This window comes from Molothrus ater, chromosome 2 (assembly GCF_012460135.2).
Source record: "Molothrus ater isolate BHLD 08-10-18 breed brown headed cowbird chromosome 2, BPBGC_Mater_1.1, whole genome shotgun sequence".
In the NCBI taxonomy this organism is placed as follows: domain Eukaryota; kingdom Metazoa; phylum Chordata; class Aves; order Passeriformes; family Icteridae; genus Molothrus; species Molothrus ater.
The window spans coordinates 39268907-39285258 of NC_050479.2; the positions used below are offsets into that span (position 1 = coordinate 39268907).

At 41.1% G+C, this 16352-nt stretch overlaps 1 protein-coding gene across 2 annotated transcripts in view; it reads left to right on the forward strand.

The window, feature by feature from the left end:
- The first annotated feature begins 1061 nt into the window (after window positions 1-1061).
- Window positions 1062-16352, forward strand: part of TMTC4 (transmembrane O-mannosyltransferase targeting cadherins 4) — a 55367-nt gene continuing 40076 nt past the window's right edge. For both annotated transcript variants that reach the window (XM_036382465.1, XM_036382474.1), the window contains exons 1-5: window positions 1062-1142; window positions 3403-3618; window positions 8168-8283; window positions 10266-10482; window positions 14447-14534. In XM_036382465.1, coding sequence (XP_036238358.1) covers window positions 3457-3618; window positions 8168-8283; window positions 10266-10482; window positions 14447-14534 — 583 coding nt within the window. In that variant the 5' untranslated portion in view covers window positions 1062-1142; window positions 3403-3456. The remainder of the gene's footprint in view (window positions 1143-3402; window positions 3619-8167; window positions 8284-10265; window positions 10483-14446; window positions 14535-16352) is intronic.

The window sequence follows — 16352 nt, forward strand, 5'->3', positions numbered from 1 at the left end:
AGCCTGGCAGTTGTGCTGGCTCAGCTGCTGCCTCACACGCAGCAGAACTGCCCGTGTTGCAGAGCAGATGTTGCAAAGCAGGTGTCAGCAGGCAGTTATGGGTGGCAACCACCAAAGCCTTCCCAAAGCAGTGCTTCACTCAAGAGTTAAAGCCTCAAAGGAGACATGAAATAACCTTGTTAATTTGACGCTTGATAATGCAAACATCTTAAAAACCCCACTCCAAATTGTATGTCACTCCCTGGCACAGAGCCAGGAGTTCTCATCCAATTTCAGCATATTAAGGTTTTAATAGGGTTTTTTTAGAGAAGCTTCTGCGAACATTTGGTGCTACCAGTTCAATGCTTAATCACACTTTCTTAGGAGGAAATCGCGGTGATGTTTAAACGTACAAATTAACTGCACCTGATACAGCCTTTTTCTCCTTACACTATCTACCCTGCGGAGAGCATCCCAGCAAGACGAGAGCCTCCTACAGAAAGGCTGGAGCGCTCTGCCAGCTCACCCCACTACCCGTCCCAGGCGGCGAGATCCCGACACCATCTCCGCCACTGCCCCACCGCCTCTGTATCCTCTTCCCGGGGGGATTCTCGCTCCGTGCACGCCCACTGCCGCAGGAACCTCGCCTTTGCGAGAGGAGTGGGGGGCGCGGTGCTCGCGGTTCTCCTGCCCCCGTGCCCGGCGGCCCCGCTCTCCCCGGCTCAGCCGAGCCGCCCCCCACCCCTGCGGCCAGCCAGGTGCGCCAGGGCTACGACCGCCACCGGGGCAGAGCGGGCGGGCACGCACCGGGAATGCTGCCCGGAGCCCGGCCGGCCCCACCCGTGCGCGGGGTGCGGAGTTCGGGACGAAGGGGGAGCGACCCGCACCGGCCCCGCGCCCACCGCGAGTGAGCGCCCGGCTCCGCCCGCCAGGGCGCGCCCACCGCGCGTCATCGCGGACGCAGCCAATGGGCACTCGGGGCTGCCCCTGGGGGCGGGGCCTCGGGGGGCGGGGCGGGGCGACGGCCAATAGGCTGCGGGGATGTTCCCGGAGGCGCAGTCGCGGCGGCCCCTCCCCCGCCGGCCGCTCCGGCTCGGGGCTCGCCGGGCGGGAGAGTTTCGCTCCCGGGTGGGAGATGCCGCGCGGGCTCCGTGTCCTCGCAGGTAACGCCGCGCGGGGGAGCGGGGGTCTCGCCGGTTCCCGTCCGCTGGCGGGACCGGCCCAGGGGGGTGAGGGCCAGACGGGACGGGACGGGCCACCTCCTCCGGCGGAGCCGTCGCCGCCAGGACAAAAGGGGAGCGACGAGCGGGGTAGGGCCACCGCCAAACTCCCGGCGGGGCTCGCCTGCCCTGCCAGCCTCGACCCTTTCCTCGAAACTGCCGCTGCCCTCCCCGGGCTGGCTCTTTCCCCGGGACCGCCCGCCGGGTACCCGGGACGCCCCCAAGTTTGCGGGGCTCTGGGCACGGCCAGCGCCACCCTGGGTGCGAGCCGGCCCCGGCGGCGCTGTTGGGCGGGAGGCGCCGTGCCCGCCCCGCCGCGGGGGTGCTGCGGTGTGCTGCGGTGTGCGGCGGGTGCCCTCCGGGTCGGCTCGGGCTCGCCTTTCCCTGGAGAGGGCGGGGGGAGGCGCCCTCCCGGTGCCCGGCCGCCGGGCAGCGGCGTGTGCGCGCTCCGGGGAGGTGGCGGTCCCTCGAGGGTGCCCGCACCGCGCTGCCCGGAGAAGGGAGGGAACCCCCACGGACCGGCCTCCTGGACGGCGGGGAAGGGGGCTGGCAGTGGCTGTGCGCCGGATAAATAGAGCAAGCGTAATGGGAGAAACTTTCAGGGCGAAATAAATTTGGAGTAGGTTAAAGATTTTAATTGCGTGGTGCGTGTTGATGGTGCATCCGTGCTGTTGGGAACAACGCCGTGCACTTCTCTCAGTTAACAGCCACGCTTTCTCTCTTTGTTTCCGTCGAACTACGAGCACAAGGGTGAACTACTCCGAGAAAGGGTTTTGCTCTTAAAGCAGCTGCTTTGCTCAGCCAGGGAGCTCCAGCCTTTCAGGCTGCACAGCTCCAGGTTCCTGACTTTACCTGAATTTGGGAGCCGCGCCGTATGGTCTCCAAAGCGAGGAGGGGCAGCGGTGTGGCAGGGGGTACTGCCTGTCCCTGGGCACGTGTGTGTGCAGGAATTGGGAATATGCGGGGACCCGAATGAGGTACTGCAAAAAGCAAAGCAATTGCTGCAGTCAGCTCTGCTCCAGATGCTTGGAGCTGTTTTCCTAGACTGTGCAAAGACATTAAATGCAATGTTTGCAGGGGTGCACTAGAGCTATTTTTCTAGATTCTGTTTTTCTGTATGAGGGTCTTAAATGTTATATTTTCAGGAGTGCAACAGTTGATTTAATAAGCAAATAAATAAGAAGAAACTTCAAATAGGCTACTATATGTGTCTATCGTACTTTGGGCTTGCAAACTAAAAAATCCATATTCTGCCTGGCTTTTACTGCAGTTTTCCATTCATAGCTTCCTTCCCTTGCCGTTTATACCAGCACCTGATAATAAGACTACTCACAGTAGTGTCTGAGCCCCTGAGAAGTGGAGGCAGAGCAGAAATCCAGACAGAAGGCTGGCTCTGGAGCATCCAGAGAGACCCATCTGAGTAAAGGTGGCTCATGGGTGTAAACCTCCAGCCTCAGTACCTCCACACTGATGTATCACTCAGTGTGCTTGGATTGCAGGGTCCTTTTCATCTGCCCCAACAACCTCATGAGTCCATACAGCAGTGGAACTTCAACTGCACTTGAGGTGTGCTGAGTGATCTCTTGAACGCTAGTGCTGTCTCGATTCTATGGGTCTTGCTGTCTCATTGCTTGAATTGTTGAGGTTTAGGGCCTAGGCCATTAACTGGTACCTCCATATGTCTATCTGTGATGTTTGTATGAATTCCTTGCATGGGGGAATGTGTAAGACTAGGTCCTTTAATCTGATTAACTGAAGGGAGTTTAGCTCTTTTGGCAATTGACAATGTTTGCTTTTCAAATGTGGAAGGAAATTATAATGTTTATCATTTTCTACAGAGCTTTATAAATGTTTCACAGTCCCTCTGTTGCATCTGTTTGTATTGCTTGAAAAGAACAGTAAGAAACAGAAAAACAGTGATTTGCTCTACATTTTAAAATTTGTCTGTGCCAAAGTTTTACCTTAGCATCTAAGAATTTCTTGTATTTATCTCTGTGCTCCAACCATGATAAATTCTGCCTTTAGTTCCTCATTTGAAATACAAAATTATGTTTAGGTGTGTTCCAGTAACTATGAGAGGCGCTGAGAAAAAATATGTAAGGTTATATGAAACTTAATCTCCTCTCCCAAGCCAGCTTTCCTTTGGAGTTCTTTTTTTTGTGAATTAGAGCTGTAACCATGCACTTCTATGTGTTTCTTCCAGATTTTCAACCAACATAATGCTGAAGCTCCCAACTTGGAACCAGCATTTCACAGAATGGCACAAATGGAACCTAACCTGGACCATGACGTATCATGGTTCCTCCTCCCATCATACTGGGCTAAAATGGTTGTGGCATTAATTTCCTTCCTCTGTTTTGCTAACAGCTATGATGGAGATTTTGTCTTTGATGATTCTGAAGCCATCATCAATAATAAGGTTTGTCTCTCTTCTTTTCCTCACAACCTTTGGCATAAATGGTCATATGAAAAGAAATAATGCAACAGTTGATCTAAACAGGCCCAAAAGTTTCAGCCTAGTAAAGAGCTTCCTTTGGGTATTACTTTTTTTTTATTAAACTTCATTTTTCCATTTTGTTTTATTGGGTGTTTTTTCAAGTTAAACTGATTTAAGGGTACCTGTACATCAAGACTGCCAGTAGGTCTAATTTTATGCTCATTCCTATGTCAGGGAGAGTGTACAGTAAACTTTTCTGATACCCATGGATCTTAATAGGAGATTTTGTTCATTATCTTCACAGAACTTCTCTGGTCACAGAATCAGACCAGTGAATAAACTTAGTCTGGTTGCAGGTACATAAGGCATCATTAAGGTATCATGTAGGGTGCAGGGGGTTTTCAGGTGCAATTTATACCATAAAAATGTTACAGGAGCAAGCAAAGCTCCCTTTTCCCTCCTTCCCCCATTAAAGTTCCTGTGACAACAGTACCTTTTTGAGATAGAGGTGGAGTATTCTTGTGTTCCATTTTAAAGCTGACCATACATGCAGTGAACAGACCTTGAAATGCTTAGAAGTTAACATGTGATTCAAACAAACCTCTAACTGAGATTCTTTTGACTTTGAGCAGTGGAGTGTCTTCAATTGCTGAGACACTTCACAGGATCACATGTAGCAGTGAGTGAGCCCATGCCCATGGATGGGTATTGGTGTTACAGCTTTTATGCTGCTCTGGAAGGTACTTGTTAAGCATTTAGAAAGAAAAGCACAGGATAAAAATAATCACATTCATCTGTTGGTTCTGTCTTCCTGAAGCCATGGGGTTACAAAGAGGATAATCTGGAGACTCACACTGCTAGAATAACACAATTCACTTTTTTTTTTCCTTGCACAAGATATAGAGGCAACTTATCACAATGTGCCTTTTAGAATCATGCAGAATTACTGTTTCCTTAGACAGACGTGTATTATGTGTGTGTAAGTCATCATACCTTCAGTTATAAACGTATGGGGGGAAAATACATCTGTCAACGTGGAAATAAATCTCAAAGCTTTCAAGAGAATACTATAGACAAATTAAGAACCTACAGCATTGTTGTTTGGTTTTTTGTTTTTTTTTTTAGTAGTATTGTATTTTAGATTGCACAGCTCCTGGTAATGTTTCATTCTGCAAAATTTTATTTGGGACCTGTTTATAATATTTTCATTTCCTGAAAGAATGAACAAAAGACTGATGTTGAAACAAAGCGGGTTGTTTTGGTAATATGCAATTTCCACACTTGTAATCTCTCTCCATTTCTTTCAGTCTTTACTCTAAAAATGTTTCATTTTATCTATGCAACCCAACAATTTGCACCAGGATTCTAGCTGTTGGCAATGCTGAGAAATTCAACCAACTGCTTAAATAAATTAATTCATATGTAGTCTGTATGTTTGAAAAACTGGGAGGCTGTTTCTATTTCTCACATCAAAATCCTCTATTATTCCCTAGAAATTAAATGAGGATTTTGTGACAATATCATTTTAACACAGGGGTCATATGGATATATGGAAATTCAAAATCCACAAGAAAAATGCAGAGACAATGAGTTTACCAGTTTAAGGGGGAGAGAGATTATCTAGCAATGGCACAGTTTATTAAACAAAGCATAGCATATTTTATTCCCATTTAATAGGAAAGACAGCAGTTGAAGTAATTTTATAGATTTACTGAGCATTGCTACTGTAGTATTTTCTTGGGTACCACACAGTTCCCTCTCTGTTAATTTGCTAGCTGCCATCATCCCAATCTTTCATTTCTTTTATTGTTTTTTTAGCAGAAGATACACATTTAATTCACCCCATCCCTATTGTATCACGGAACATTCCTTTATTAGATTTTATTGGAGTTAAAGTCTGTTTTCCAGATGCTTTCTTATCATTCTAAGCAGCATTTTAACTGGTACACAGAAGTGGCTTTTGTCTTTATTTATTTACTAGCTTGGCAAGACAAACAGTTGGATTAAGCAGAGCTTCAGACACAGCATGTCATTTCCATAAGCCTTTATATAGAAAAACTGACCTTTCTTCAAATCTTGAACTCTGCTCTCTGTAAGCTGCTGCTAATCAAATATTTAGAGATTATTTGATAGCTACTTTTGGTTTTTAAAGAGAAAATCATATGTAGCTTTTAAACAGCTGTCTCTTGAAGAAAACCATTCCTATTTTAGGGTAAGTTCACTATGTAGGAAAATTGATGTAAGAAACTTTCTCACAGAACTTGGATACAAGGACAAGATACATGATTGAAGATTTTTAGGTCATATGGAAGTGTAATCTAATCACTAAGTAATTCCATGCATTCAGCTTTTCCTGCCTTCTTCCGATGGAAGACAAAAGAAGGCTGATTATAGCAGAATGGGAAATCAAGCCTTGTACATTTCCCATCTCAAGTTATTGAAGGCCATCTGTGACATGGAAGACAAACTTTTCTTTTCCAGTACTAACATTTATAAAAGTATGTCTTTCATAAACCTTATGTACATATGGAGCAGTGCTGCTGGTTGAAAAAACAGTGTGAGGGCCACACCACCCTCTGGCAGCTGTCCCCTGCAGAGTACAAAGACTTCAGTAGATGTTGGTGTACATCCCTGCCCCACCCTGCCCTGGAAAAGCTGGCTCCGTCGATTTAGTGAGCTGCTGGTTGAGTGTGTTCCTGCTCTGAGAGTCAAATTGTGACCTTTAGGGTTTGTGCATACCGATGAGGAATGGAACAGGAATTTAGATGCCTAAGGCTAAAATTGCAGTTCTGTGAGAAGAAAGAAATTTCTAGCTATTACTTGGCAGTAGAAACATCTGTGAGAGCGTGAAGAAATTTTTCACCTTGGTAATTCTTAAGCCCAAGTAGGATCCCCTGTGAGTCTTGATTTCTTAAGAATTTCCCTGAGAGTGCCTTAATTGACAGCTGCAGTCTAGGTTCTTTCAGACTGCAGTTTTAGTCGTGCTCTCTTTTCTGTGTATTGATTAGTATCCTGTTAGAGAATACTTCTATTCATTTGACTAATACTAGCCAAATTTGATCAAATGATTGAAGGAAATCTTTTCTTGGATTTTTTTTTAATTTATATTTTTGGATGGATGAACGTCAGAATATGTTAAGAATATTCTGGTTGAAGAAGCAAGAAAAAATTAGTTATTTTAAGTTCAGTTTAGCAGCAGCCAGTCATCAGGGTCCAGCAATTTTGCTGTAATTTGGGAGTATGTGCAAGCCAAAAATAAGGCATGGACTAAGGGTGAGATGGAAGGAACTGGAGACCACAGGAGTGCTCAAGATACTATAGAAGCAAGTGAGGTGGTAGCAGCATTGGAGAGGAACTGGAATTAATAAAACCAAGGGAATTGCAATGTGGGAATCTTGTAAGTAGATGGAGTTGTAGGAATAATAAGAGAGGGGCACCAGGGTTTGTAAGAACTTTCATGGGGCTAGCAAGCCTCTACTTATTTGTGCTTATGATGTCTTGTTCACCTCCTATGGTTCATTGGTCTCAATAATTTCAAGACAGAAGGTAGGGGTAGAGTTTTCCCCTTGTTGGTTGCAGTAGTACTGACTAGTACAGTTTTGTTCCTAGGTTCTGTCTCAAGTGTCTTTAACCTGCATGTACCTTGCTGTAGCATAAAATGGTATTTAATTTAATTGCACTAGGGAAGCAGAAGAGGCCAAGCATATGTTAGTTTGAACTTCCAAGCTTGTCCTCATAGAAGACTGAGGCAGATGCTAGCAAGATCCTTATTTTTCCTCCGAAGTGTATGCTTCCCATTTAATAGCCTACATTATTTGGATTTTTCATTATCAGCATGGTTTTGAGATAAAAGGGAAGAACAAGCAAACAAGACTTTTTCTTTGTAGTGGTTTTTTTATAAGCCCCTTTTGCACCCCAAATTAAAATAATTCATTACCTTTCTGTCTTTTAATCTTTAGGAGCAGTATATAGAGATGTTGATTATTGATTTCATGTATTAAGTGTTAAAACAACTTCAACTATTTGAATAGTCCTGTGCAAAGCAAGGCTTCAAAAAGAACTAATTGTTGTTTCCTACCTTTAGTCTCATTGATTTCATGCTTTTGTCAGTAGTTATGCTACTTCACTGGTAAAAAAATGCTATTTTGCAGCAGTTTGTAGTCTGGCCATTTTTGCAAGATAATCTACACCTAAAATCAAAGGCTTTTTACAAAATTATGAGGTAAGGAGGTTTATGTGTTTCACATCTCAGCTATTGACCAGATAATAAACTGATGTGAATATAGCTCTAAATTTCATGTAGTTATGCCTACTTACAGAATCCAGGATCATGACCTTTACAATGACAGGCATTCAAGATTTGACCTTCATTGCAAACTTAGGTACTGGGGATCAGATGTCAGTAGTGAGCCAACAAAACTCCTGCTATGTCCATCTTAGTGTGAGCTTGTATTAGTTAGAATTTGTTTGTAGTTTAGCTGCTTTGAACAAAGGAAAAATTTTAAGGATCTGATAATTTGTTTTCTTTTAGGACCTCAGGGCAGAAACCCCACTTGGTGACCTGTGGTATCATGACTTTTGGGGTAGCAAACTCAGCAGCAATACCAGTCATAAGTCATATCGACCGCTAACTGTCCTGACTTTCAGGTGAGACTTGTATTTTTGCTTGAGGTCTGAATATTTTTTAACCTGTATTGACTCAATTGAATTTAGGGGGGAGGCACAAAAAAAGCAAGAACAAAGTAGCTGGAGGGTAGTTGGATACCTTTCCAGAATATGATTTTTGAGTTCACTACCTTAATCTCAAGTGGTGTTTTAATTTTCCAATGTTTCTTTCCCAAAATATTCATTATTTTGACATTCTGTATAGCTAGTTTTCAGAGATTTTGTCTTAAGGGTCTTCTATACCTGCTACTAGGGGTGGTGTGGTTTAGTATGTCACATCATCAAGGAACTAGGAGGTGTATGTTCCTTTCACTTAGCCATGCTGCCACTTACATTGCTATTGTAGTTATTGTTCTTGCTTTTCTGGTGATCTGTCAAATTGTTTATTTTATAAATAGCATCATGGTACTGTGGCCTTTTTCCATCAGCACACTCTATAGTCTTCCCACCTCTTCACTCCAATATTCTAACTCAAGTGTCTGAGAATCTAGTGAAATGTCTGCCTATATATAATTTGCTAGTTTTGTCAAATAACTAAAGGTTTAAGAGGATTACTTTTGTAGATGCTTAGCTCATGTTTTTTGCACAAAGATTTGAGCAAACAGTAGACCATGTAGAAATCTGGCACAATAATGCAGAGAATATTTGAGGACTCAGTCTTAATTTATTTTCCCCTTGTGACTCAATGGTGTCAGTGGGGACTTAGTGCTTGTTCTGCCCATTTCAAGCCATGGACTAAGTGCAGAAGAAGTGTTCCCACTCTTAGTCCTCATATTCAAGCAAAAATTTTGACCCTTTAGGGTAGTGTCAGTGTTTTAAGTGCCTAGCACTGTGGGTTTCACTGTCTATTGGGCTTTCTTCACATTTTCAGTAAGAAAAATAAACAGCTGAATAGAACGTGTCAGAGTCCTAAACCTGTTAAAGTTTTCACTGCATTACACAGAACATGCTTTCCCTTTTTTTTTTTCTTTTCTCTGTGGTATATTCCATCTCTAATAACATTCTGGTTTGTTTAAAGAGTGAACTGGGGTGCAATCATTACTATATCTGAAAATATAGATGAGCCTGTGGAGATGGTCCATAAAATGCTATTTTCAAAGAAAGAAATGGGTTTCCTTAATTTCCCTAAGCTCCAACCTTTATGTGTATCATATTTATAATAGGTTAAGTTTTTAAATAGGTTTCATTTATGCCAGATGCACATTGACCAAAATAACTGTGTAAAATCCCCTGTTCTAACTAAGTTTCAGTGTATCTTACCTACTGCTAAAAGCATATGGATACTAGCACAATGTTTCCCCTTTTTCTTCTCAGCCTCCATCTTACTGCAGAGTTCTTGTCTTGAATAGGGATTTAGACAGTATTTGCACTTACACTTCCTTCTGATTCTAATACTTGTCTGAAACATCTCTAACCAGTCTCACAAATCAGTTACCAAGATATGCTGACTATTTTCTGGGTGGATACTGATTGTACCCACATGCTAGGACCTCTTTCTGAGAGTATGTCAGTGGAAATCATAGTCCCAGTGCATATTAGTTTCCTCACTGTGTGGATTTAATAAACAAAAACTCATCAAGTTGGCTGCTCTTAAGCCCAGGGGTATCCCTCCGTGGGCTGGGTTATTTATCCCTAGGATACTCCTGTGTTGCAACACTGAAGTTACAGTTGTTGACCAAAAGCCAGTTCTAAGGAACTGTAAGATTAAAATACTGGTACTAAGCTATGTGTTTGGAGAGGATAGATACTGTATCCATGTGGTATTCCCTATGAATAGGGGGCCTGAAGACTGGGATATTGTTTCTATCTGGTCGGGGAGGTTAAATGGTGACTCCACCTGTCCTGAGATGTCCATTTTATTTTTGTGTGCAACCGTGTCTGCTATGGGGCTATTTAGTTTTTCTATTTGTATTTTTCTAGCCATTGTTGTAATTCCTACCCTTAATATTTTTGTTTCTATATAGAATTAATTACCTTTTTGCTGGAGGCTTCTACCCAGTTGGTTTCCATGTCATCAACATAATACTGCATTGTACTATCTCAGTGTTGATGGTTGATGTATTCTCCATATTATTGGGTGGATTGCAATTCAGCAATAAAGGAAGACGGCTAAACCTGGCTCCCAAGTCCTCTCTTCTTGCTGCTTTGCTCTTTGCTGTACATCCAGTGCACACCGAGTGTGTAAGTATTGAATCATTATCTCCAGAGATTTTTATTTTAGAAGCTCTTGACCATCTTGACTAATTAATTCTGGCGTAGCCTTATATTCTGCAGATTGCTTTTATATATTCTTAACACTTCTCTTGGCACATGTCTTAATAGAACAATCAAATATTATGGTTAGTACATCCAAGGCTTGTAATTCCACCGAGTTAGACCTTATTAAGGAACACAAATCATTCAAGTACAATAACTCAAGGAGGAGAGCTCTAATCTACAGAATTTCCCTACCTCCTGGATTTCTTTAATTGCTGTTCATTTCCATTTGCATTGGTAAAAAAAGCAAAGAGCTTTAAAATCAGAGATGGGGCACTCTATGAACTTTGTATGTGACTAGTAGAATATTGCATTCAGTTTTGCATCCATGCTGCAAGGACAACACTGGAAAAATTGGAGAGTGCTCAGAAGAGCCATGAAAGTGATTAAAGGGCTGGAAATCATCCTGTTTCGTAAGAGATCAAACTGGGTTTATATTTTTAATATGAAGGAGAAGATTAAAGAGGTTTTTTTTGATCGCAGTCTGTAATTATGTACATGGGGAACACAAATTTGACAGTAATTTTAATAGTGCAGGCAAAAGCAAAGATGTAAAGATGCAGAATAGAAGCATGGCACATGTATAGCAATCAGTTAAAATATCTGATCAAAACACAAAATCCTTGTGTGGGAATTCTGTGACGGGAAGATGTTGTTCTTAAAAAGCTCTTTTGTGCTTGTAGCTAAGAAAATCTTACGGCCTTATGCTAGTGGGCTTGCTGAATGTTGTCACTGATCTCTTGACCTTGTGATAATGATAAATCAAATATAAAATTGTCACAGTAAGGGAAATATTTTGGGGGTTTTGATAGAATTTGGAAGGTCTGAAATACAGAAAAAGTACTAAGAGTATGGAAAAAAAAGTAAAGAAATATTTTGATTTTGTCCTAGCAATGAACAGTGAATCCTGCAGTGCACATTCTACATATGTGAATATGATTTTTCACTTATTCACAATATGCCATGGTTTTGGCTTCTCGCATTTGCTCTGCACATGACTGGTGGGGAAAAAGTTATTGAAAGCTGTGCTCTCAGCTGTCTGGAGACCTTGCATGTATTGAAGACCTAGAGATGGTGCAAAGTTATGCATTAGTAATCTGCCACCTTTTCTGGCAGTGTGGCTAAAACATCTTGACGATCATTCTCTGGTGTTCACTCATCTGCACAATAACTTCTTTGTGAGAGTGCACTGTGTCAGAAGGGCCCCTCATATTTCTTTTCCAAAACCAGTTTTAGATGTCAGAGTAAAGTAAAACAAGTCTTCAGTGCTTTTGATGTTCTGACATGTAAAGAGAAATCTCACTTGAGTCTTAACTTTGTAGTAGACATACTTTTGACCCCTTTATCAATATCCATAAATTTATTCTGCATTCCATTTGACTCTAAAAATGTATTTAAATCAGCATGAGAATATTAATAAGCCCTTTGTCGTGTCAAATAAATTACAAGTGATGTGGTCTCCTTGAATATTTGAAGAATTGCAAATGTTTCAGGCAAACAGTGGAAGAAGAGGGAGAAAAAGTAGCACACTTACATATCAGGCCTCTTCTAAAATTCAGGAATGAACAAAAGCCTCTAATCATTTACATGGTGAATAATAAATCTTGCTCCAATGGAGAAGTCATTTGTGTTCTAGGATGAGTGTGTGTCTGGCAGCATCTCTTAAAAAGCATTCCTTATGATTTTAAACCTGTGAGTTTCAAGTATCCGACATCCTGGCTTTGAAATGAGATGACATATTTTGACATAAAATTGTGAAGAATCCGTCTGTTTGCTGCTTTGGGTTTTTGGTTTATACAGCGAAACAAGCTGTCATGTAAAACAGATACTGAAAGGTGTAATGCTTTCAGTACCTATGTAAGGAAAACACTATAATTTTTCTACTTACAAGTAAATACTCTTGTGCTATAGTTCTCTGCTCTAGAAAAGGCCTATTCTTTGTAACACTTCAGTGATGAAATGCTAAATGAATCATGGACATAAGAATAGATCTGATACTAATTTAAAATTGGTTTGTTTGCTTTCTTTCCAGAATGTATATGCCTTATCTTGCATTTTAGGTAACATTTTGCTGTTGGAGTAATCTGAGGCCATGTGCATTATTAGCCCCTTAATCTCTTTGCTGAAACAAGTGGACATTTATTTTCAAAATTGTGTCAGCTCACCTTAACTTTTATCTCATTAGGAAGAGCAGCTCCTGAAGCAGAATGACACTTCATTATTTTCACCTTTCAAAGCACTCCACAGCTATTGAGTTAATTCTCATAATTCCTTTGTATGATAGAAGAAGGAGCAGCAGAGAAGTTAGGTGCACAGCTGTAGATAAATCAAGAAGTTCTTCTGTACTGAATTTAGGAGTCCAACAGTTTCTACTTTCACAGTGCTTCAGGAAAGCTGAGGGTAAAAGTGGGAGAGAGTCTCTGCTGTGGAATCAGTCATACTCTCATGCCTCTACACTTCTCTTTCTCTGATGTTATTTGGAAATAGTTGCTCCATCATGTTTCCCTGACATAAAAAATGCCCATTTCCTTTTTACTTTCCTCTTTCTGTTCCACACACAAAATGGGACAACTGGTATAATATAGGAGAACTGAAGTTTCTACTTTTGTCCCTGAAATATGATCACAAAAAAAGAATTTAAAAAGAAAACCTGTAGCCGTTCTGCCCTGCTTCTGTACATCTCCTGAAAACATGGAACTCAGCACTCCAGGAAGCAGAGCTAGACTGAAAAATAAGGGGTATTTCCATGATCCTTGCTCTGGCTGTACGTTCTAGTGAAGTTCCAACATCAGGGCTTATACAATCCCCTACCAGCTCCATGTCATGATTTTCACAAAGAAATTTGTGGTGTTATCCTGACACTTGTGTAATTGAGAACTGAAGATCCAAAAGTATCTTGCTCTGTCACAGCAAGTTGTTGTAAATACAGTTTAGGGGCTTGAACCAAAGCTTACAGATTGCCCTGAGATTGCACTTGATTTAAATAGGTTGGCACAGATCTCAAGTACAGAGGTCCCAGGATGTGCTTCTCATTTTCTTTTGCATTAGTACAGCTTCTGTTTCAAGATGCAGTTGGAGGTAGCTCTAATGCAGTCAGTTAATAAAACACAAAAGACTGCCAGAGAGGGAATCTTTTTTATTTTTTTTTCCCCTCAATCTGCAAGCTGGAAGGTACTTGTCCATTCTGAGTGTTCAGATTGCAATATGAAGCCTGGCTTGTCTTCTGAAAGTGAACAGTTTTGATTTGTGTTTTAGCAGAGCTGCCAATTTAATTGTGGTTCAGGATGTTTGGCTTCCAAGCCATGTAATGGCTTCAATTGAAAGAGAGTAGATATAGATTAGGTATTAGGAGGAAATTCTTCAGTGTGAGGGTGGTGAGGCACTGGCACAGGTTGCCCGGAAAAGTTGTAGATGCCCCATCCCTGGAAGTGTTCACGGCCAGGTTGGATGGAGCTCTGAGAAACCTGGTCTAGTGAAAGGCAGAGAGGTTGGAAGGAGATGATATTTAAAGTTGCTTCCAACCCAAACTGGTTTATATTTTGATGTTTTCTAAGTGTTCTGTTGAAATGCAGTTTGATCCAAAAAACAGATGGAATTGTGTAGAGTCTAAATTTCATGCAGTGAAATCCTCCTTCATTTCTTAAAAAAAAATTCCATAAACTAAAATTTTCATATACCAAAGCCAAACCATTTATGTAGCTGATACTAAGCAATACCCAATAAAAAATAGGATGCATCTAAAAATACTCGATATAACTAATCACTGCACCCAGTTAAAGAAAAAAAGTGATACAGTTATATTCTATTATATATTTCACTTTGTATGTGTTCCTTTGCTACAGGTTTTCTAAGAATAAAAATCTGATCATTTGAAACTTTTTTTTTAAAGGTTGCTGGGATTGTTGGCAGAGCAGACCTACTGTGTGCCCTGTTCTTCTTGTTGTCATTCCTTGGCTACTGTAAAGCATTTAAAGAAAGTAAGCATTCTGTTTGCCCCTTAAATTTCCTACTGTGTATATTTTCAGCATTTGCACATTTCAGTGAAGTATAGCAAAATTTAAAATGTCAGATTGATTTGTTTACCCTCACAAAATATATTTTTTTAAAGAACCTGCCTTAGCAGCTATTTTATTGTTAGAAGTTCTGAAAAGGTTGTTGTCCATAATTCTTGTTAAACACTGAATTTAATTTAAGCAAAGTCCACTTTATGATAAGCTTATTTGCTAAATGTTTTATTGTTTAGAAGTTTAAGGAAGTATTTTAATAAGTATTTTAGAAATGAATCAAACCTACAAATGTATATGCTTAAATATTTTACTACTCTTTATGCCATTATGGTGGGATGTCTTAAATGAGAGTCAGCTTTTCAGAACATTATTTGTATTTTTAATGAATTGCAAAGAATTATTCCTATGACTAAGCCTTCTGGATTCCTGCAATATGCAACTGCTGGCATATAATGCTGAATATAGTGTTACTCACAGTTTTTGTAAGACAGCTGTGTTTAACATGAACAATTCCTTGGTAGATGTTTTTTCAAGTGAGCTTTCAGATCTCTGGTATTGTTTGATCTGAATGCAGGTAGGCAGTTCAAATACAGTTGTGGAGAAATTATCTTGAGGGCTCTGTTAAGTAAGCACACAAGAAAGCAGGAGTTCATGACTGTGGAAAGCTTTGCAGGACATGCAATCTGGTATCTGAATGTGCTCTACCACATGAAATGTGGGACTCATTTGGTGGAGCCACAAGGAGCTGTGTCTGTGGTTCCATAGGCATGGCCTGTAATGATTACCCAGAGCTGGCAGGGTATTTCAGAGGCACCTGAGCTGACTTTGTGATCTGGCTTAACAGATAGTTATGGCATCACAGAGACCTCAGTATGGGCTGAGGGGAGTGACTATGTCCACAGTGAGCTGTCAGATGCTGTGAACAGCTCCTGCTGGTTCAGTTTGGATTCTTTGGAACTATTGTACATATTTCTATTGCTGATATAATAAGTTTATCTTGCCATTTCGGGTGTTACTTAGGATGATTCTGGTTTACTTGGGATATATTTTTTCTTCCCTTTGAGTAGGATTAATTTCTTTCAACTGAACTAATGATTTCTTGATGAAAATTGGCCTTGGGCTCTTGCTTGTTTGTTTATTCTTTTCTCACCTGTTTTATTGGATATGACTGCTTATGATGTTTCTTCTGTTAGTGGTAGTGTAAGATAGACCAATCAAAATACTGCCTTATCTGTTTTCCAATGTCTCTGGTAGATAGGTATGGTTATATGGCAGAGATGATAATCTTTGCTTGAAGAACTCAAGAGCCAAATTCTTAGGATGACCACTGGACACAATTATATAGGACCCTCTAATTATTTTGCTGTACAGGACGTCTTGGGAATGATTAAGGATGCATATTCTGGTTAAGGATATTCTTCAACTTGTGAGGGCCAGTTTTTAATAGCTTTTAGAAATCAGTGTTAATATAATAATATGCTTGGACTGAAATTTGTGTCACTGATACAGAAGAAGGAAAATGTTGCAAAGACAAGATACTAAGCAGCCCTTATTGATTTTTATTGGGCATTACATGATAATAGGGGAGCAGATGTCTTTTAAGCAATTTTGCCAAGGAAAATTACAGTCTGCCAGGATTGTCTTTCAGGTCAGTTTCCAATGTTTACTGTCACCTTCACTGCCTGCTTTTCCCTCGGCAACTTCTTGAAGAAGTTTAGACTTCCTCTGTACACAAGAATTTGTATCCAAGATATGTATTTGAGTCTTTCCCCTTGATTGCTGCAAAGG